Genomic DNA, 21,467 nt, shown 5'->3' with positions numbered 1-21,467 from the left:
TGAATATATTGTTGAAGTCAGTATGCTAGTATTTTGTTGAGGATTTTTGTATCTATACTCATTAGGGATATGACCTGTAATTCTTTAGTGCTTTTTAAATGTATATAGTTTGTCTCCCCAAAGATTCTAAAACATCTGAGTGCTGAGACCATGTCTTTTATTTTTGTAAATACCCCTCAATCCACCCTCCATCCCCCACTTTCCCACTCCCCATGCCTGTTGTGTTTACGGGTGGTACCTCAGAGTACTGTTCAATCAGGCAAAAGACCCTCTAAAAATTTTAAGAGTGGTTGGGTGCGGTGGCTCACGCCTGTAATCCCAACAGTTTGAGAGGCCAAGGCGGGTGGATCACCCGAGGTCAAGAGTTGGAGACCAGCCTGGCCAACATGGTGAAACCTCATCTCTACAAAAACACAAACAAAAATTAGCCGAGCGTGGTGGCAGGTGCCTGTAATACCAGCTACTCGGGAGGCTGAGGCAGGAGAATTGCTTGAACCCGGAAGGCAGAGATTGTGGTGACCCAAGATCTCGCCACTGCACTCCAGCCTGGGTGACAGAGTAAGACTCCGTCTCAGAAAAAAAGATTTTAAGAATATGGCTCACAGGTCCTCTCATTCAAACAACAGAACTTCTAAGAAACTTAAGATCTTTGTCCTTCAGCAGAAGCCCAAGGTAGAAAAAGATGTATCTCAAAGGTATTTGCTGCCATGACTTTTGTCTCCTGGACTAAAACCCAGTAAGATTCACAGTAGATTCAAAAATCGTTTTAAGAGAATTGTATTGTCAGAAATACTGTCAGCTTGACCTGAAAGAGAGTACAAAAAAAGAAAGGGGTCTTTGGACCCTTTCTACAAACACATTTCTACAAACAGGAAGCAGGCTAAGAAAACTATTTATGTCCAAACACATCTCCCTTTCACACAAAAAAAGGATGACTTAGAGGATGAAACCAACAGCCCAGAGGATGGAACCAAAAGCCATAGGGAGTTATTCCCAGACTTTGAATGTAGAACTACAAACCTATACTCAAATGGATTTCAGAATTGCTATGAACCAGTGACTTCTGTGCACCTTGTTTTCCACCTGTTGGTACAGGAGTGTCTATAGCAGTTATCTCTCTGCCCCTGCCATTTTACATTGGTTGCTGTGGGGAAAGGAGCATATGACCTTTTTCTTTTTGTTTGCAGAACTTCAGATTGAAAGGCATATACCTGAGTAGCTATATTTAAGGAATTACAACCAAGAAGTCTCATCTTCCCTGGACTTATATAGAGGATAAGATTCTGAACTTTGAATTGATGCTATAATGGGATAACACTCTGGGGCCTTAGAAGGGGTAAGTTTATTTTGCATGTGGGAGAACTATAAATAATTTGTTACCAGAGGGTGGCCTGGGGTGGTCTTAAAATATGTCCGCAAACACTTTGATATTTGTACTAATTTCCTATGCTGTGGTAACAAATTACCACAAACTTAGTGGCTTAAATAGCACAAATTTATTATCCCAAATTTCTGGAGGCCGGAAGTGTAAAATGAGCCTTACAGCGTTAAAATCAAAGGCTACATTCCTTATTGAGGCTGTGGAGGAGAATCCATTCTTTGCCTTTTCCAACTTCTGTGGGCTGTATATATTCCTTGACTTACGGCCATACCAGTCTGACCCACTTCCATTCACTCTCACTCTGGCCCTCCTAACTCCCTCTTTTATTTATTTATTTATTTGTTTGTTTGTTTGTTTGTTTGTTTGTTTTGAGACAGAGTATTACTCTGCCATCCAGGCTGGAGTGTTGTGGTGCAATCTTGGCTCACTGTAACCTTTGCCTCCTGGGTTCAAGCGATTCTCATGCCTGGACCTCACAAGTAGTTGGGATTACAGGTGCGTGCCACCACACCCAGCTAATTTTTTTGTATTTTTAGTAGAGACAGGGTTTCGCCATGTTGGCCAGGCTGGTCTCAAACTCATGGCCTCAAGTGATCCAACCATCTCAGCCTCCCAAAGTCCTGGGATTACAGGCATGAGCGACCACGCCTAGCCTGACCCCCTCTTGTAAGGACACCTGAGATTACATTGAGCCTCCCCAGATAATCCAGGATGATTGCCTCATCTAAAGATCATTAATTATGTCAACAAAGTTGTTTGTTCCATGTAAGGTAACATATTCACAGGTTCTGGAGATGGGGATGTGGCTGTCTTTGGGGGGGAAATGATCTGTACACAATGCTCCTCCCTTCAAGAGGTGGCATCTATTCCCCTCCTCTTGAATGTTGGCTGGATTTAGTGAGCTACTTCTATTGAATAGTTTATGACAGAAATTATGGTGTGACACTTACAAAACTAAGTCATAAAAAAAAATTGTGGCTTCCTCCCTATTCTCTCTTGGATTACTCCCTCTGGGAGAAACTAGTTGACAAGTCATGCGGACACTCAAGCAGTCCTATAGCGATGTCCAAGTGGTGAGGAACTAAGGCCTATTGCCAATAGCCAGCATGGAATTGATGCCTCCTGCCAACAGCCATGTGAGTAAGCCATCTTAGAAAAGGATTATCCAGCCCTTTTTAGCCTTCAGCCGACTACAGCCCTGGCCAACAGTTTGACTCCAACCTCATGAGAGTCTCTGAGCCAGAACCACCCAGCTAAGCCATTCCTAAATTCCTGACCACAGAAACAGCAAGATAATGTTTGTTGTTTTAAGCTACTAAATTGTGGAGTAATTTCTTAAGCAACAACAGATAACTAATACAATCCCCACTGGGCGTGGTGGCATGCACCTGTAGTCCCAGCTACTTGGGGAGGTTGAGGTGGGAGCATTGCTTGAACCCAGAAGTTCAAGTCCAACCTGGGCAACATAGCAAGACCTCACCGCCTTAAAAACAAAATAAAAATAAATAAAATAATGCAATCCCCAAGGTCACATACTGAGCTATGAGAGCTACTTAACTTCTAGGTATTAACTCTGCATTCCAGCCTACAAGATGAAGGAAATGGAGGAAAGTATGTTCCTTCCCTTAAACATCATTTATTGGAAGTTGCATACACCTCTTTCATTTACATCTCATTGTCTATGAGATGGACATGGCACATGTAGCTACAAGATTTTTGCATGCTAACTTTGTATCCAGCAACTTTACTAAATTTTCTTATTAATAATAAGAGAATAATATTTATTCTGGGCAACCATGTGCCCAACTAAACAGCAGAAGTTCTAATATTATGTGAGAAGGAGAAAACATACTGGACACAATCAGCAATCTCTGTCACAATGGTGAGTGTAAGGGTCAGGAAAAGCAAAGTCCAGCACACACCCATCAACATTTTTTTCCAATTTCTTAACAAAGTATTTCCATTGGCCACCAAAGTGATAGTTACACATCATCACTGTGATCTCTCCAAAGAATCATGCCAATTCTGTATGAGTCATTGGAAAATCCAATTACTATACTAAAATGAAATCAATTGTGAAACTTTTTCCTCCCAAGTTCTTATTGGGGACACTGCTAAAGAATAATTTACAATGGACATTTTGTTTAAAGGCTGCAAAATTTTCTAAACGGTGCTTTCTGTGAGCAATTTTTGGTGTGTCAGAAAATATATGGCCAATGAAAGTGTTTCCTTTATGCAAGGTGTTGGAGGGGCTTTATTATAACATTAGCAGCCTCAAGGAAGGCAGTCATGTTCCTGACCTCTTCATTTTCTTTTCACATGCAAACCATTCTTAGGTAGCCACATTAACTGGATTTTTTAATTTTTATGTAATGATATACTTAACCCTAATCACAAGCTTCTAAGACTGCCTCCTTGCATGTTTTAATCAAACTAAAACAAATTAGGAATATATACTTCCATAAACATATTGTTTTATAAAACCAAATAGAAATGATTTTTAAATGGCTTATTTGCAGAGCATACGTTATGGTTCTATTATATCATTGTGAAAATTGAGTAATTCCCAGGCAATCTGCTTGTAATTGGTCCCAGTGATCATTAGATGGCTCTGTTACATAGAGTTTGGACTAGCAAAGCCAAGAGTTAAAGGATTACAAATGTGGCTTGACATATAGCTTTTCATCTCATTTTACATAAGATCCTCTATTTTCATCCAGACATTTAGTCAGCAATTACCAAGACATAAATAAAACATAGTGAATCTCACAAAATTTCACCATAAAAGGTCTCAGTCTATGTTCACGTAATCTCTTAATGATGTCATGTATTGTATTATGCTCAAAAAATGTACATTATGTTAGGAATTTAAGACTTAGGCCAGGCACTGTAGCTCATGCTTGTAATTTCAGTACTTTGGGAGGTCAAGGTGGAAGGATTGCTTGAGCCCAGGAGTTTGAGACCAGCCCAGGCACTATAGTGAGACCTCATCTTTACAAAAAATATGTTTTTAATTAGCCGAGTATAGTGGCATGTGCCTGTAGTCCCAACACTTTGGGAGGCCAAGACAGGAGAATCACTTGAGCTTGGGAGGTCAAGGCTGCAGTGGCTATGATGGTGCCACTGCACTCTGGCAACAAAATGAGACCCTGTCTGAAAAAAATAAATAAATAAATAAATAAATAAATAAATAAATAAATAAATAAATAAAATTTTTTAAAAAGACTCGAAGCAAAGATTATGTTATCAGTGTTATATAAAGTACTTCAGTCCCACACTGTTGATGCTGAATAAATTTTAAATAGCCAAAAGTAAAGTAACAAATTCTAAGTATTATTCTAGCATCCTGTAGGATGATAATGTTAATAATTAAGATTTTGATCCCGTCTCAGCTGTGAATAAATTCTGTAAGAATATTTCCTTGCTTGCGTCTTGGTACACATAAAAAGTATCCTGTTAGTTTTTCCCCAGGATTCTATTCTTTCAGTTTTTCATGGGAATTTGTGGTCATGAGTGAAACCAAGACGCCCAAGATCATTTAACCTGGATAATGGGTCAAAGTAGATTTTCATTTTGTGTGGGTGGATATTTCACCTTCTGAGTATGTCAGCCAAGGTTTGCTATTAACTGTATACAGTAACTGAGCTGCCTTACTATAAAGTTTTTTCTAGGCAAGAAGGCTAAATATGTGACTCCTTAAATCAGTTGTTCTTAAACTTGAGCATGAATTAGAGTCACCTGGAAGGCTTCTTAAACCAGATGATGGGTCCCCATTCCCAGATTTTCTGATTCAGCAGCTGTGGGGTGGGGCCTGTCAATTTTCATTTCTAACAAGTTTCTAGCTGATAATGATGTTGCTGGTCTTGGGACCACACTTTGACAACCACTGCCTTAGATAAAATTTAGGCATTTAAATGGTCCTGTAAATAATTTGCCATTAAGCTATTATTTTATCCATTTATGCTTCCTACAAACAAAATCTAGGCTACACTGGCAGTCTGTTCTTTTGAGGTTGCACAAGTTCCTAAATAATACCCAATTAAAAAAAAAAGAACCCAAACTGTTAGAACAGTAATAACCTACTCATTTAAAAAATATTAAGTCTAAAGAGTGCTGGGCCTGGTGGCTCACACCTATAATCCCAGCACTTTGGGAAGCCCAGGCTGGCGGATCAGTTGAGGTCAGGAATTCGTGACCATCCTGGCCAATGATGAATTGGTGAAACCCCGTCTCTAGTAAAAATACAAACATTAGCCGGATGTGGTGGTGCACACCTATAATCCCAGCTACTCAGGAGGCTTAGGCGGGAGACTCGCTTGAGCCCCAGAGGCAGATGTTGCAGTGAGCAGGGATCACACTACTGCCCTCCAGCCTGGGCAACAGACCAAGACTCCATCTCAAAAACAAATAAATAAAAATACAAAATTTGCCAGGCATGGTGGTAGGCACCTGTAATCCCAGCTACTCGGGAGGCTGAGGCAGGAGAATCTCTTGAGCCCAGGAGGCAGAGGTTGCAGTGAGCCAAGATCGCACCCACTGCACTCCAGCCTGGGTGACAGAGCCAGACTCCATCTCAAAAAAAAAAAAAAAAAAAAGTATATATAAAGAGAAGCTCTGGATTCTGAAACTAGCTTCAGTACTCATAGTAGTCATCATTCTGTTACATTTGGAAATATGCTTGTTCTAAAATAATCATTTCTGAGTCAATGACACTTACTCTTTTCATCCAAAGGAAACAGAAATAACAACACAGGAAGCACTGGGCAGCCTTAGGCTAATTCTTTTTGGAAAGTACATTTAATTCACTGTTGTACAAACCCAAACAGAGAAGGTAAGGTTAGGAAGTCAGGAAGGCACTTAAGAAATTTCAACCAGGAATACTTAACAAAGAAAAAGAGGCCTTTAGACCCACACGTTACAATCATGGATGACCAGCTGGGCACGGTGGCACATGCCTGTAATCCCAGCACTTTGGGAGGCCAAGGAGGGCAGATCGCCTGAGGTTAAGAGTTCGAGACCAGACTGGCCAACGTGGGGAAACCCCGTCTCTACTAAAACTACAAAAATTAGCCAGTCATGGTGGCAGGTGCCTGTAATCCCAGCTACTGGGGAGGCTGAGGCAGGAGAATCGCTTGAACCCAAGAGGCAGAGGTTGCAGTGAGCTGAGATCGTACCATTGCATTCCAGCCTAGGCAACAAGAGCAAGGCTTTGTCTCAAATTAAAAAAAAAAAAAAAATCATGGATGACCTAGGAATATCAGAGAAGTGAAGAACTGACTCCTAATACGGCAACTTGTCAGGAATATTCAAAGTTTCCCATTATTGTCCACAGCTCCTGAGACTAGACATAAATTTTCTCCAAAAGAGCTAGACACAATCCCTTTGTGCTGTGTTATCTGATGCCAGAACACTGTTTAACTGTTCACCCCACAGGCCAAAACTGCTATTTGCTACCTCATGAATGCAGCTACAGGTTATCCCCACATATTGACAAATAGTACTGGTCTTCAAGACCTGTGAACTTCATTCCAGTGGCTCAGGCAAGATTCCTGATTTGATTCACCCTTTAAATACATTTCCTTCCCCCCTTTGATACAATTTCTTCATATAAATCATGTTATCTAAAGAAAATGTCCCATTAACATTCTCATGGACTCTGTCTTAGTAGCTGAAGGTGCTAATTAGGTTCTAGACTTCTTGGATCCATGACTATCCCTCCCCGTCCCCTATTTATGCTCTACCACATTCCCATTCCCTACAGTAAGGAGTAATCCATGGGTGAGACAAGGCTCAGCCATTGCCCCATATCCAATTCCAAGGCTTATTCTCAATGTTAACACAAGAATACAGAATAGATATTTCAGCTGCTTATGGATTCCTCTTCCCTAATATGTGGATGCAAATGTGTGCAAAGTGAAGAAAGAAATAATAGCTAAATGAAGCTTAAGTGCTACATCAGGAGAGACATAACTATTAACAAATGTTGGAAAAGGGGTTTGGAGAGAGGATAGAATGAGACTTTCATTGAGAAAGGTGATATGGAATGACATCTGCTCTTGCCAAAGCCAGGTCTCTCAGATCTCCCAACTGAAAACACACACAGTATCAATATCCCACAGAATCTTGACCACACATTTGATGCCACAGTAAGTCCCAGCATCTTAGAATGTTGATACTGAAAGAGACCTTCAAGACTGGCTGCTCAAAACCCATTTCTCAAACTAGAAAACAGCCTTAAGAAGAAGAAAGTGACTTGCCTTAATTAGAGTTAAAGATTATTTAGCTGCAACACTGAGATCAGAACTCCTGTTTTCTGCTCATGGAACAACTGTTGATAAGGCTTTCTTTTTCTCTTGGGCGATTGGGGGTGGCTTTTAATGTTGGATGTATGTCAACACCAATGGAGCCACTGCTTTTCTGAGACAAAAGAACAGTCCCTCCTCCTCAGGAAGGGTCCAATGTGTCCATACATCTATCCCTATAGCCTTCTATCATGAGAGAGCCCCTCACAGATACAGCCACTGGACAGTGACTTGCTGTGAATGATGCCAAGTGGGAGTGTCTGTACCCTGCCCAAGTCTGTGTGGCTTCCTATGCTCTCCTTCTTTGCCATCATATAAATTTAGAAACATAACGCAAGCATGTTTATATACATATTCCTTTAGGTTAAGAAAACCTCATCATGAGAAAAATAAAATAAAATTGCACTGTGGCCTCTCAGATTAAAGACTGAGTTAAAATGAGGTTGTCCAACCCATAGAAGAACAGGCCACACATGCTGGTACAACTGACCCATCATTCCATCCTGGCACTTATTCCCAGCCAACTCATGGGAATAATTCCTTCACAAGGCAGCCAAGAGGTAGTAGGTAAATACAATCAGCCCCATGGGTGGATACAGCACACCAAGGCACAGGGCTGGGTATGTGGAGGTGCTATGAACGAGGGACAGAAGGCCGGAAGGGTGCCAGACCTCTGGCTCTACAATAGCACTCTCTCCCTTTGAGGAAAAGCATTTGGTCATGAGAGACATCCCCAGCTCATAGCAAATGTCTACAGCAGTGAGGGTGTGGAATTAGGAGGTAAGGAGATGGTGCTGGCCTAAGGGTGACACACTTCTTCTAAACAAACCTCCAGAGTAGAGCTGCCAATAAGGCAAATCTGAAGGGTTGTGATTATGAACTAGGAGATGCTGGTACATCCCCCAGGCCATGAATGACCCTGAGTGGCCCGGACATCCTCACTCCCAACAGGTCAAAGAATTAGGTTGCAAGGACTTCCCTTGTGAGAGAAACATAGCTGGGTTGAGGGGATGGCAAAAGGCACAGGCAGCTCTGATAGTTCAGCTCTCCCTGACTCCTCCTTCAGCCTGAGGGAGGGGAAAGGAGGCAGAGGTACAGATGACCTGGGCTGCCAAGCACAGCAGTTCCTACTATAGCTGCTGAGAGTCAGGCCCAAGAACCATAAACTTATGAACTCAGGGTAGAGCCAAGGTTTGGCATCCCTTCCTCTGGAATGAGAGGTCTCAGCCCTGCCCTTCTCTTCAGGGACAATGGCCTGATGAGAAAAGCTGGCTTCTCACTGAGGTAATGAAGAACACCTGCTTAGCTCCATAGTCACCCTCAAGCTAAGCAGGAAGAATCCCCTGCAGGAGGCATTCTAGGGACAAAGGCTAAGGAGCTCAGCTTATCAGGACACATCACAATTTTAAATTACACACTCCCACACACAACACACACACACACAGACACACACACACACACACACAGACCCACACTTCCACATACTGACATTCTCCCAACCCACCCCACTCTGAGCCCCAAATCCCTCCCCACAAATACTGTCCTCTGTAAACATGATGGCGGAGACTCCTGCAATCGTGGCACAGGCTGATAATGATCTGAGGATGACTGCTTATCATTAAGTGCCCCGGTAGGTGATATTGGTGAAGGTAGACGTGGCCTCTTTATACAGTGGGTTGTTGGCCTGTGAAGGAAACAGAAGAGCATCTTACAGTGACTTCCTCAGTCCTTCCCTACCCTGAATGTTTAAAATTCATCTCAGAAGTTTTCCCAAGGTACCCTTCTCTGGAATACACCATAGATGAAACAGAATAATGTTCATTTTACTCCCACTTTAGTTCTTGGCATGGGAATCGATAGGAAATAACAGGAGGAGATGAGATAGAATGCCATCCTGCCACCATTTCTTCTTCTTATTATTATTATTGTTTTAGACAGGGTCTCATTTTGTTGCCCAGGCTGGAGTGCAGTGGCACAATCTCGGCTTACTGAAACTTCCACCTCCCCTGACTTAAGATATCCTCCTACCTCAGCCTCCCAAGTAGCTGGGACTACAAGCACACACCACCATGTCTGGCTACTTTTTACATTTTTTTGTAGAGATGGGGTTTTGTCATGTTGCCCAGGCTGGTCTCAAACTCCTGAGCTCAAGCGATCCACCTGCCTCAGCCTTCCAAAGTGCTGGAATTATAGGCGTGAGCCACCACACTCATTCCCTGACACTATTTCTAAGGAGCTAAATTCAGCCTATCACTCTTCAGTGATCCCACAGCATTCAGGAATAGAACTTCTCCTATTTCACCCCGTGTCCCCCTCTCTTTTGCACTTCTCCTATTTTCCATTCCCTGTGACAGCGATGGGAGATGTGGACAAGGACAGAAATGTAGCAGGTGGAATTCAGAACACAGAGGAAAGCTTTTGCTCAAATAATTATTAATTTGTTTTCATCTCATCTGGCCAAGCACTAACCATGGCCAGGCATGGTGGTTTATGCCTATAATCCCAGCACTTTTAGGGGCCAAAGTAGGAAGATCACTTGAGCCCAGGAGTTCGAGACCAGCCTGGGTAACAGAGTGAGACCCTGTCTCTACAAGGGAAAAAAATACAAAAGTTAGCTGGCTGTGGTGATGTGTGCCTATAGTCCTGGCTACTCAGGAGGGTAAGGTGGGGGGATCACTTGAGCCCAGGAGATTGAAGCTGTACTGAGCCATGATGGCACCATTGCATTCCAGCATGGATGACAGAATGAGACCCTGTCTCAAAAAAAGAAGGAAGGAGGGAAGGGAAGGGAAAGAAAAGGAGGGGAGGGGAGGAAGGGAAGGGGAGGGAAGCAAAGGAAAAAGGAAGGGGAGGAGAGAGGAGGGGAGGGAAGAGGAGAGAAAGAGAAAGCACTATCCACAAACTGTCATGTTATCAGGAAAAAAACCCTCACTAGGTTTCCCAAACTATTTTCCAACAGAAAGTAACAAATCCTATACGGTCTAGTAGTCCTTAATGGTGGTTTCAAGAAACACATTCTTGGCCAGGCGCGGTGGCTCACGCCTGGAATCCTAGCACTTTGGGAGGCTGAGGCAAGTGATCATGAGGTCAGGAGTTCGAGACCAGCCTGGCCAACATGGTGAAACCCTGTCTCTACTAAAAATACAATAAATCAGGATAAAAGAGTAAAGTCTGATTTGGAAGTAACCTTTTATTTTATTTTATTTTATTTTTTTTTGAGACAGAGTCCTGCTCTGTAACCCAGAGAAGGGTGCGATCTCCACTCACTACGACCTCCACCTAATGGTTCAAGCAATTCTCCTGCTTCAGCCTCCCGAATAGCTGGGATTACAGGTGTGCACCACCACATCCGGCTAATTTTTATATTATTAATAGCACCACATCCGGCTAATTTTTATATTATTAATAGAGACGGGGTTTCACCATGTTGCCCAGGCTGGTCTCGAACTCCTGAGCTCAAGTGATCTGCCCACTATGGCCTCCCAAAGTGCTGGGATTACAGGCACGAGCCACCAGGCACGAGCCACCAGGCCCAGCCTGGAAGTAACCATTTTATTGAGGAGAAAGAATAGAATGAGGTGGAATGACATCCTGCCACTATTTCTAAGAGGCTAAAGGAAGCTGAAGGACAAAGGGACAGTGAGACCATCTCTCCCCGTTTCCAGAACAGAGGATAACAGAAAGACAATCGTGCTGGCTGAACCTGACCACCCAAAGCATCTGTTGCTTCCACATAAGGGCCTCAGACCAATGACTTTTTAGAAAAAGCCCAGCCCAATCTCTTACTGTGTCCCATTTTGCTCTGGCGCGTTCTTCCTCAAATTTAGCAAACTCTTTTCGGTCGTGGATGGTGATGAGGAGCTTCCAGATGAGCAGAGTGGCAAGGCCGATGAGCAGAATGGCCCCCATCACTGACAGCAGGACCACCAGGATGTCAGGGCCCTTGGGACACTCTGTGAGGAAGAAGCACAGAGCAGGTGGTTGTGAATGAAGCAAGAATCACTTGAACTGGCTATGAATAAGGTGTTCTTGACAAAGTAATTAAGGTCCTTGAAGGAAATAGGACAGTTTTCAAAAATTAATTTTTTTACAGAGACAATCATTAGGACAGCAATAATCTGTGCTGAGTGACTCAAATCAGAAGTCTAGACCTGGTAACCCCTAGACAGAACCCAGCCACACCTTTGTGTGGGGGTTCACCCAAGTGTTTATTTTAAAAATTAAACACAAAGAAGAGAACAACAGACACTGGGATCTACTAGAGGGTGGAGGCAGGGAGGAGGGTGGGAATCAAAAAACTATCTATGAGTCACTATGCTTATTACCTGGGTGATGAAATAATAGGTACACCAGACCCCCATGACTCACAATTTATCTACAGAACAAACCCACACATGTACCCCTAAAGCTAAAATTAAAGTTTTTTAAAAAAATTTAAAAATAAAAAGCTGGGTGTGGTGGCTCACACCTGTAATCCTAGTACTTTGGGAGGCCAAGGAGGGCAGAGCATCTGAGGTCAGGAGTTTGGGACCAGCCTGGCCAACATGGTGAAACCCCGTCTCTATGAAAACTACAAAAATTAGCCTGGCATGGTGAAGCACAAGAATCACTTGAACCTGGGAGGTGGAGGTTACAGTGAACCGAGATCACACCATTGCACTCCAGCCTGGATAACAGAGCAAAATTCCATCTCAAAAAATAAAATTAAATTAAATTAAAAATTAAAAATTGATTTTATTGGCAGTATTGAATAATCAGGAGATTCTCCCCCGAAAATTTCATATTAGTCTCTTTAAAAAGAAAATCCAGGCCAGGCACAGTGGCTCATGCCTATAATGCCAGCACTTGGGAGGCCAAGGCAGGAGGATAGCTTGAGTCCAGAAGTTCAAGATCAGCCTGGGCAACATAGTGAGGCCCTGCCTCTACAAAATTGTTTTTTTAATTAGCCAGGCATCGTGGCATATGCCTGTAGTCCCAGCTACTCAGGAGGCTAAGGTGGGAGGATCATTTGAGCCTGGGAGGTCAAGGCCATAGTGAGCCATTATCATGCCACCACTCTCCAGCCTGGATGACAGAGGGAGAGCCTATTTCAAAAGAAAGAAAGAGAGAAAGAGAGAAAGAGAAGGAAGGAGGGAGGAAGGAAGGAAGGAAGGAAGGAAGGAAGGAAGGAAGGAAGGAAGGAAGGAAGGGAGGGAGGGAGGGAGGGAGGGAGGGAGGGAGGGAGGGAGGGAGGGAAGGAAGGAAATCCAAAGATTTAGAAACACTGACACCTATATTCCTGCAGGGCAGCAGCTAGCTACAGCTGAGGAGGAGCTGCTCCTTTTACTTGGAATGCATATTTTCTAGTTTACCAGAATCCCCACCACTCTCCCTTCTCTCTCCTAGAGGAAGGCAGTGTGATTTGTTGGTGTGTCTGTGCTCCTGTGGACGCTAGAGCCAGACTCCCTGGGTTTGAATCCTGACTTATCGCTTAACTTTGATACATGATCTTTGGAAAATTACTTAACCTTTCTGAATGTCTGTTTCCTGTTTCTCCATCTTTAAAATGAAGATAGTAATAGCACTGACTTTAAAAGAAACTTGTTATGAGGAATAATTAAATTAAATATATCTTAAAAACTCAGAACAATGCCTGGCACAGAGTAAGTGCTCAGTAAATATCAGCTACCATTGTAACTGATCTTTTTATATCCAGCTGTTTTCACTAACTTACTTGCTTCCTTAGCCACTGTAAGTATTTGTGTCTGTTACCCTGGTTCAGATACTTACATTCCTGAGGGCTGTGAACCTAATGACATTTTTTGCATTCTTAGAGACCAGGACCTGCCAGCCAATACAATATATTGGGTTCTTTCCCAAAATATTTAGTCATCTAAAATCATAACCCTATTGAAAGCTGACTTCCTGTTCAACCCCAGGCAACAACTAAAACAGAGGCATGTCACCCCTCTGGGGGTCAGGCTGAGTATACTCCACAGAGCTCTGCTTCCCACAGATGTCAGGTATCTAATCTTATTCCAGTAACCTCAAGTGTTATGAAACCAGGTGTTTATATATGAGGGTACTAATGAGCCTAGAGAGGAAGTGACACCCACTTTCCACACTGTCTCCCACCTTCTTCTCCAAACATATACCCAATGCTCACCACACACAACACAAAAACAACCACCACCATAACCCAAGCTGGCTATCTCCCAACCCACCAAATTACAACCTGTCTATAATCAAATGTGTGCCTGGAGAGAGGCTGTGAGGTTCCAGTGTTCAAGTTCCCAGGAACGAAGGGCCCCAGTTCTGCTGGGAAAAACAATTATGGATTCTTTGGAAGACTTGGGTAGGGCTGACCTTCAATTATCAAAGTAAAATCTCTTTAATTCTGCACATTAGTATGGTCAAGACAGGTAGGGTGCCAGAAGGTCTTCACAGGAAAACAATCTGTTAACCATGTGTCCTGAAAGGAGTTTGGGGTGGGCTTCCTGGAAGCAGAGGGCAAGATCAGGTGACCTCTGGAGGGCTCTTCCAGCCACAGCAGGGGACCAATGGCAAATGACCCAAGGTCAGAGGAGTCTGGGTAGGGTTGGCAGTTTCAGCAAACAAAAACACAGGATGCTTGGCCCCGTGCGGTGGCTCACACCTGGAATCCCAGCACTTCGGGCGACCAAGGCAGCCAGATCACTTGAAGTCAGGAGTTCAAGACCAGCCTGGCCAACATGGTGAAACCCTGCCTCTACTAAAAATACGAAAGTTAGTGGTGTTGGTGGGTGCCTGTAATCCCAGCTACTCGGGAGGCTGAGGCAGCAGAATTGCTTGAACCCGGGAAGCAGAGATTGCAGTGAACCAAGATCACGCCACTGTACTCCACCCTGGGCAACAGAGAAATACTCTGTCTCAAAAAAAAAAAAAAGAAAGAAAGAAAAGACCAGGAAGCCAAGACAAATTTGAATTTCAGATAAATGATTATTTTTTACTATCAGTGTGTACCAAATATTGCATGGGACATAGTATATTCTATTTGGCAACCCCATCTGGGGGTGATAAGAGCCCAGCTCAAAAGCCCATTCCATGAGGTTAAATTCCATTTGGCCAATGCCAAAACTTTTGGCAGTGTTGTCTTTACTGCCCTATAGTGGCTTAGCCCTTCAAGGAGAGCATCTGCAAGAGCATGAGTTGGGGAAGAGAAAGAGAATGATCTCCTCCATTGTCTGAGACCCCACCTGCAACATTCTACTCAAAGACAGGAAATGACTGGAGTTGGGAGACAAGCAGGGAGGCAGAGCCTAGAATTCCAGAGCAACAACATAGGAAATGTTGGCCCTGTGTATTGGCTCATGCCTGTAATCCCAGCACTTTGCAGGGCTGAGGCGGGGTGATCACTTGAGCCCCAGAGTTTGAGATTAGCCAGGGCAACATAGTGAGACTTTGTCTCTACAAAAAATAAAACTTAAAAAGTAGCCAGGTGTGGTAGTGTATGCCTGTAGTCCCAGGGAGGCTGGAATGGGAGGAATGTGTAAGCCCAAGATGTTGAGACTACAGTAAGCCAAGGTCACACCACTGCACTCCAACCTGGGCAACAAAATGAGACCCTATCTCAAAAAAAAAGATAGGAAACATGGGTTTATGGCTCTGGGGTCTGTTCTCCTAATGTGGAGGAAAGGGTCTGCAGGCAGTGAATACTCAAAAGTGTTTTCTAATAATTCATCTTAATACATTGTTTAAGGAGAACAAAGGCCATAAAGGTGTTAAAGGGAAGCAAGCAATAGACAGCATTGGATGGTGACAAATCTGTGGCTGGTCTGTGTATTATGGGATGGATTCCTCCTGCTCCCAGAAGGCACTGTCCTTTCAGTGTTCAGGGCAACCTTGCCTTAGTGTCTCAAACCCATCCCTACCCCATCCTGCAGTAAACTTGGAAAGGTAATACCTCTAACCATCAGGTCTTCCTCTGAAGCACAGTCAAGTTGCTCTTGGCAACCATCTCAATTTTAATAGTGCAGATGCCATGTGCTGTAAAGTCCTAAAATTTACATTCTTTATTTCTTGACGTCATTGCCTCAAAAAAATGCAGTGATATATTTTGTCCATTAATGAGATCCATATCTATCTTCTTCTCCTTACCCTCTTTCTGATTTTGCTGTCTCCTCAATTAACAAGTCACTTTCTTGGTAATATTTGTGTTTATAAATACCCTTCATCCAGATGACGGTCCCTAACTTATCATTTGGTTTTTTTTGTTTGTTTGTTTGTTTGTTTGAGACAGAGTCTCACTATGTTGCCCAGGCTGGAGTACAGCAGCGCAATCTCTGCTCACTGCAACCTCTGCCTCCCGGGTTCAAGTGAGTCTCCTGCCTCAGCCTCCCGAGGAGCCGGAATTACAGGCATGTGCCACCATGCCCGGCTAATGTTTTTGTATTTTTAGTAGAGAGAGGGTTTCACCATGTTGGCCAGGCTGGTATTGAACTTCTAACCTCAGGTGATCCACCCACTTCAGCCTTCCAAACTGCTGGGATTACAGGCATGAGCCACCACGCCTGGCCCCTAACTTATTACTTGAAGGATTAACCTGTTTTGCTTAAGAGCATAGATGAGTAGAGATTCCTGCCTAACATGGTTCTCCCTCTCCCTCCTGGGGCAGGGCCGGGAGCCCTCAGGGTTCACTCACCTGGCTCTTCTACCACATACAGGATGGACTTTCCACTAGAGTCTTCATAGTACTGGAATCTGACGACACAGTCATCCTCATTCTTATAGGTACAATTCACTGCATCCTTGCCAGTGTCCTCTGGGAGTAGGGAAAATGGAGGAACAAAAAGTGAGACAACTACTGGAAGGTGGAGCTACTCCAAACCCCTATCACAGGACTTCCGGGAAAGTGCGTGACAGGAAACCCTACGCCTCATGTGCACAATGCCTAGATTCAAAGTGGCTATTGTGTCTGGCAGTTGCCACTCACTGACCCTCACTGATGTATTTTGTACTGCACAGGCCCTTTTTGGTTACTAATCCTTCCTCTGAAAGGGACATGATGTAACAGTATTACACAATTTAATTCAAATCCTGGCTTCACTCCCTACCTGTTTTGTGATCTTGGGTCAGTCACCTGACCTCATCAAGTCTTTCTTCATCTATAAAAAGAAAATGATACCCCAACTTCACAAGGTCAGTGAACTAAACAGCACAAACAGTGCCTAACATATAGTAGGTGTACTCTTCCCTCTCTTTCCTTTCTCTGCTTGCTTAGTGATTCTTAATAGTTTGCTTATGCAGCTGTTCTATTTCTTCCATTTATGTTTCTGATCTGGTGTACCTCCCCAGAGCTATCCTCTCTTCTCTGACTCCCACCATGTTTTGTAGACTTCTAAAGCCTGTTATACTGCCAATGATACTAGAGGTTACCTTCCACCAGCTGCACTATGCCCCATACTGATGAAACCAGATAAGTAAAACTGACACATGATGAAATTAAGCAAATGTACTCAGGTCACACAGCAAATGAGTGATGAAGCAGAACAAGAACAGGAGTCTAAAAGCACATCCTGCAGACTTGAACTCAACAACCCTTCAGAAAACCAGTGGTATTATAATACAGGGAAAAGAGTATGAATTTCAGGATCTAGTTCTTAACTTAATTTGCCATTCCCTTGCTTGGGCCAGTTACTTAACTTTCCTGAGACTCAAAATGAAGATAATAATAGTACTATAGTTCTACTTCACTAGGCTATTGACAGAAGAATAAGATAATGTATATGAAAGATACTTTATAACTTTTACAAGCTATAAAATTCCCTACAAATAAGCATTTATTTTAATATGCTTATTTCCATACTCTTTTCCCTGTACTATAATACCACCGGTAGAGGGGAGGTGGAGGTAGGGAACTACTTATCAATTAACTTGTAATACCCACCTAGACTAGATGATAAAAATAACTCAACATCTCAGCAACTTCTCCTCTCTGAACTAATCATAGCAAGCCTAATCTCTTCCAGAGGAAAAACTATTTCTTCAAACTCAATTCCCAAATCACTAACCTCACCCCAGCCCTACTTCTGATATTAGCCAAAAGGCCCAGAGATCTAACTCTTTTGCATAACACCCCCACCAGGAAGCTGACTGGCTGGCTGTGTCTTACTGTGGCTCTCTCTGAAATGTGTTTCTGCCTTCATGGGAGATTGCTATCTGTGGAGAGATTGCCATCTCTCTAGTACTACCCAGTGCCTCACTGGCCCACATAACTATATCAGATATGACGACAGCAGCAAAGATCATCTCCTTTTAAGTTAAGATGAAGTACAGAGAATACTTCAAGAATAATTGCAGGCAAGATTTTTTTTCTCCCTATTGTTTGTATTTCTGTCTTATTTCAAAAGGGGCTCCAGAGAGGTAGAAGGACTTCAGATAAAGCTTTTGGTTACCTATCCATAAGGTTGAAGGTTTCCCTCCAAACCTGCAAAGCTTTAAGCAAAATCTTGGGCACTGCATAACAATTTTAGTTAAGTAAACTTGGTAAACGCTTACTGGCCTACTGAACTAAGATGATGACTATCACAGGCAACCACTTCCCAGCTCTGTGCCTCAGTTTTTTCGTCTGCAAAATGGGATACATCCTCTTCCCTTCCTTAGGGAGGCACTTGCTCCCTTTGTTTTGCAGGCTCTTTTTGAGTCTGTGGGCTCTGGGAAGCAGAAGTGGTGGACGGCTGCACACACTAGTAAGAGAGGAGGACGACTCTCAGAGACATCAGCTCACATCAAGAATCTGTTGTTCATCAGGCCTGCACAACATTCCCTGACGTAGGAGTCACGCTTCCATTTTACAGATGGGAGTTGGAGAGGTGCTAAGATTGAATTAGAAACATTTAGAACCTGGGTGTGTGCAACTCTAAGATGTGCTGAACTTACTAAGCTCTTTCACTGACTCAATCTCATCGCGGCAGTAACGGTTGCAGGTATTTTCATCATGTAGGGCTCCCCGGTCAAACTTCTTACACTCTACGCATTCTCTGAAGGAGAGAGGACACAGTGATTAAGGCAAAGAAGGTGCAAACCTAAGCGTATCCCAGTCCAGCTCCGATCTCCATGCATTCAGAAAGCTGCTCCACCTCCATTAAAACACACACACACACACACACACACACACACACACGCCTGTAAGACAATCCTGGGGACCTGAATGGCAAGTGTGCAGTTCAGGGGTGGGAGTGTCCCCCTCACCTGTAGGCAGCACCTGGCAGCCAGAAGCCTCCCAGGTCCTTCATTAAACCCGTCCCATCCAGGGCTGTGCCAGGATGGTGAACCCTATGCCACTTCTGAGAACTATAAAGTCAGAACCAATCATGTCATTTGGGGGCCCAGTGCAAAATGAAAATGTCAGCTCCCTTGTTCAAAGATTACTAAGAATGTCAAGACAGTGATGGCAGAGCATTAAAACAAGCATGAGGCCCTTCTAGGCACAGGGCCCTGCACAGCTGCACAGGTTGCATGCTCGTAAATCTGGCCCTGCTGAAAGTGGTGAGCAGAATGGCAGTGCCATGGACTTGGGCTGACAGGGCTTCCTCTGGCCACTAAAGTGGGAGGTTTGTAGTAGTTTCACAGTGTCCTCCATAATTCCAGCCCCACATCTCCCACTGAATCAGAACATCAGCACTGGATCGTTCCTCAGACTGGTTCAGCCTTCCTCCCAACTCAGAGGGAGTCAGGATGTCACCTTAGGAGAGGACATTCTCCAATCAAAGTCCAGCTCGTTCAAATTTAGCCCCTTCAGTTGGTTCTATTCTAACTTGCCCAAAGCCTTTGGCAAAAGGAGAGGTAGCCATCTGGCTGGAGTGGACTCCTCTCCCTAAGGCTCTGGTTAGCAAGAAACACACCTGGAGAGCTGGAGATTCTAGTTAGGGGACCCTCTCCTACCTCCCAGCCTCCTGGCTCTCTCCAAACTGCACACTCACTTCTTAAAGGTGCAGGCATCTGGGCAGGTAGGGCACTTCTCACAGGTGTCCCCATAGGAGCCCGGCTGGATACAGACACAGCTGCCACATTCACACTTGCCGCGGCCGCTGCACAGCAGCCCATTGCTGGACATGCAGGTATCAGTACGTGTGGTGCAGTTGCAGTAGTAGCCGGTCCAGTCGGAGTCACACAGGCAGTCCCCACAGCTGCACTGGCCATGGCCTGAAAACACACAGCCCAGGAAGGTGGACCAGCTGGCGAGAGCTCTGCCCCCATGGCAGCAGGCTGCACACAACCACCCTGCTCTCCCAACCACACAGATAATGATCCTCCAGGTTGGCAGGGAATTGGCTCACTACCCGGGGGAGTCCTACCCAGCAGGGACAAACTCAGTTTTCTAGGTGTCCCAAGGCATTGGCAGGACTTGCTCGGAGTCACTATAGAGCAAAAGATTCTCGGGAACTAAGTCTCCTGGGCCTCCTGCTCTCTCTCTTGCCCTTTTCTGAATATCTCTGCCTTCTGAGAAAGGCAAGAGAAAGGGTAGCAGGCTTAGGAGACTTAGTTCCTTCTAGTCTAAGAACTAGAAGCAAGCTCTCTAGCCCTGAGGGCTGACACAGCACACAGCCACAGCCCTGAACCTACACAGGGCACTCAGTAGCCTTGACGGTGTGACCTGATGCTGGTAAAAGGCCTCACAGGACCCAAAACTCTCTCCCTTTGACCTGACACAAGGCTGCTCGCCTCTCCTACCTGATCTAAGAGGCCTACCATTGTCATCATCGTGGCCACCCAGTTGGGTTAGACAACAACATAGGGTCCAGTTTGGAAGAGCTGGTCCCGTCCCACTAACAAAGCAGCCACCACTTCCATTATGCCGTTTCTCAAATCAGCTAGATGTCACCTTGCAGGGTGAGGACCAGGGCTCTGACGGCGCATGCACAAGACAGGAAAATTGTAACACGAGGAAAGAAGAAAAGGAGAGATCCAGGGCATGGGATTATTCCACATGCAGAGAGGGAAAGTGCACACAGAGCACCCTGAATGTATGGGTGGATGGGGTGGGGCATCCGAGGGGCAGAGGGACGGCACTGAGAGCCCATGGAGTTGGCCAACGGAGCCAAGTAAGCAGAGAGAACAAATATCCCCTACCTCCCAGACTGCCAAGGGCCAGTCAGTTAAACAAATCCCGTGAATGCCATAGGGAAAAGAAGTCAGAAAATAAGAGAAATTAAATGAAAGAAAGATTTTCCTAAGGTGAACAGCAGTAGAGGCAATCGCTAGTAATGACCTCATGTAGCCCGATGGCCTCCCCCATGCCCCTGCTGACTAGTCCTGGTTCCTGCCTCTACACTCAACAGTTGGAGAAATGTTTGCCACAATTAAACATTTTTTAATTAATTAAATTATTTAAAGCTATAGGCGCAGTTCAAGTTTACCAACACAACTTTTCTTTCTTGTCCTGGTTCTCTTCTCAATCTGACCTCATCATATCATATCTGGGAGTCTCATCATATCATATCTGGGAGTGTAGTGGAACAGACTTGGAAAGCATTTAGAGAAGAGAATGTGTATCTATTTTCCAAATCAACCAAGGAGGCATTTAATGTATGTCAAGCACTGTGCCAAGTTCTTTTTCTTTTTATTTATTTGCTTATTTTTTTTGAGACAGTCTCGCCCTATCACCCAGGCTACAGTGCAGTGGTGCAATCATTGCTCACTGTAACTTCAAACTCCTGGATTCAAGTGATCTTCCCACCTTAGCCTCCTGAGTAGCTGGGACTACAGGCATGTGCCACCGCAGCTGGCTAATTATTTTTGTTTTTGTACAGATGGGAGTCTTGTTA

General features: G+C 44.2%; 1 protein-coding gene across 2 annotated transcripts in view; it reads right to left on the bottom strand.

The window, feature by feature from the left end:
• Positions 1 to 6,162: 6,162 nt before the first annotated feature.
• The window catches only part of ITGB3 (integrin subunit beta 3), a 58,840-nt gene continuing 43,535 nt past the window's right edge, over positions 6,163 to 21,467 (bottom strand). For both annotated transcript variants that reach the window (XM_015119356.3, XM_077972307.1), the window contains 5 exons: positions 19,623 to 19,845; positions 18,580 to 18,680; positions 16,343 to 16,462; positions 11,470 to 11,636; positions 6,163 to 9,367 (listed from right to left, as the gene is read on the bottom strand). In XM_015119356.3, the coding sequence (XP_014974842.3) occupies positions 9,302 to 9,367; positions 11,470 to 11,636; positions 16,343 to 16,462; positions 18,580 to 18,680; positions 19,623 to 19,845 (677 nt within the window). In that variant the 3' untranslated portion in view covers positions 6,163 to 9,301. The remainder of the gene's footprint in view (positions 9,368 to 11,469; positions 11,637 to 16,342; positions 16,463 to 18,579; positions 18,681 to 19,622; positions 19,846 to 21,467) is intronic.

The sequence above is a fragment of the Macaca mulatta genome, chromosome 16 (genome assembly GCF_049350105.2).
Source record: "Macaca mulatta isolate MMU2019108-1 chromosome 16, T2T-MMU8v2.0, whole genome shotgun sequence".
Taxonomy (NCBI): domain Eukaryota; kingdom Metazoa; phylum Chordata; class Mammalia; order Primates; family Cercopithecidae; genus Macaca; species Macaca mulatta.
Note: the sequence above shows the minus strand (reverse complement) of the source record. Positions and strands in the feature narration are given on the sequence as shown.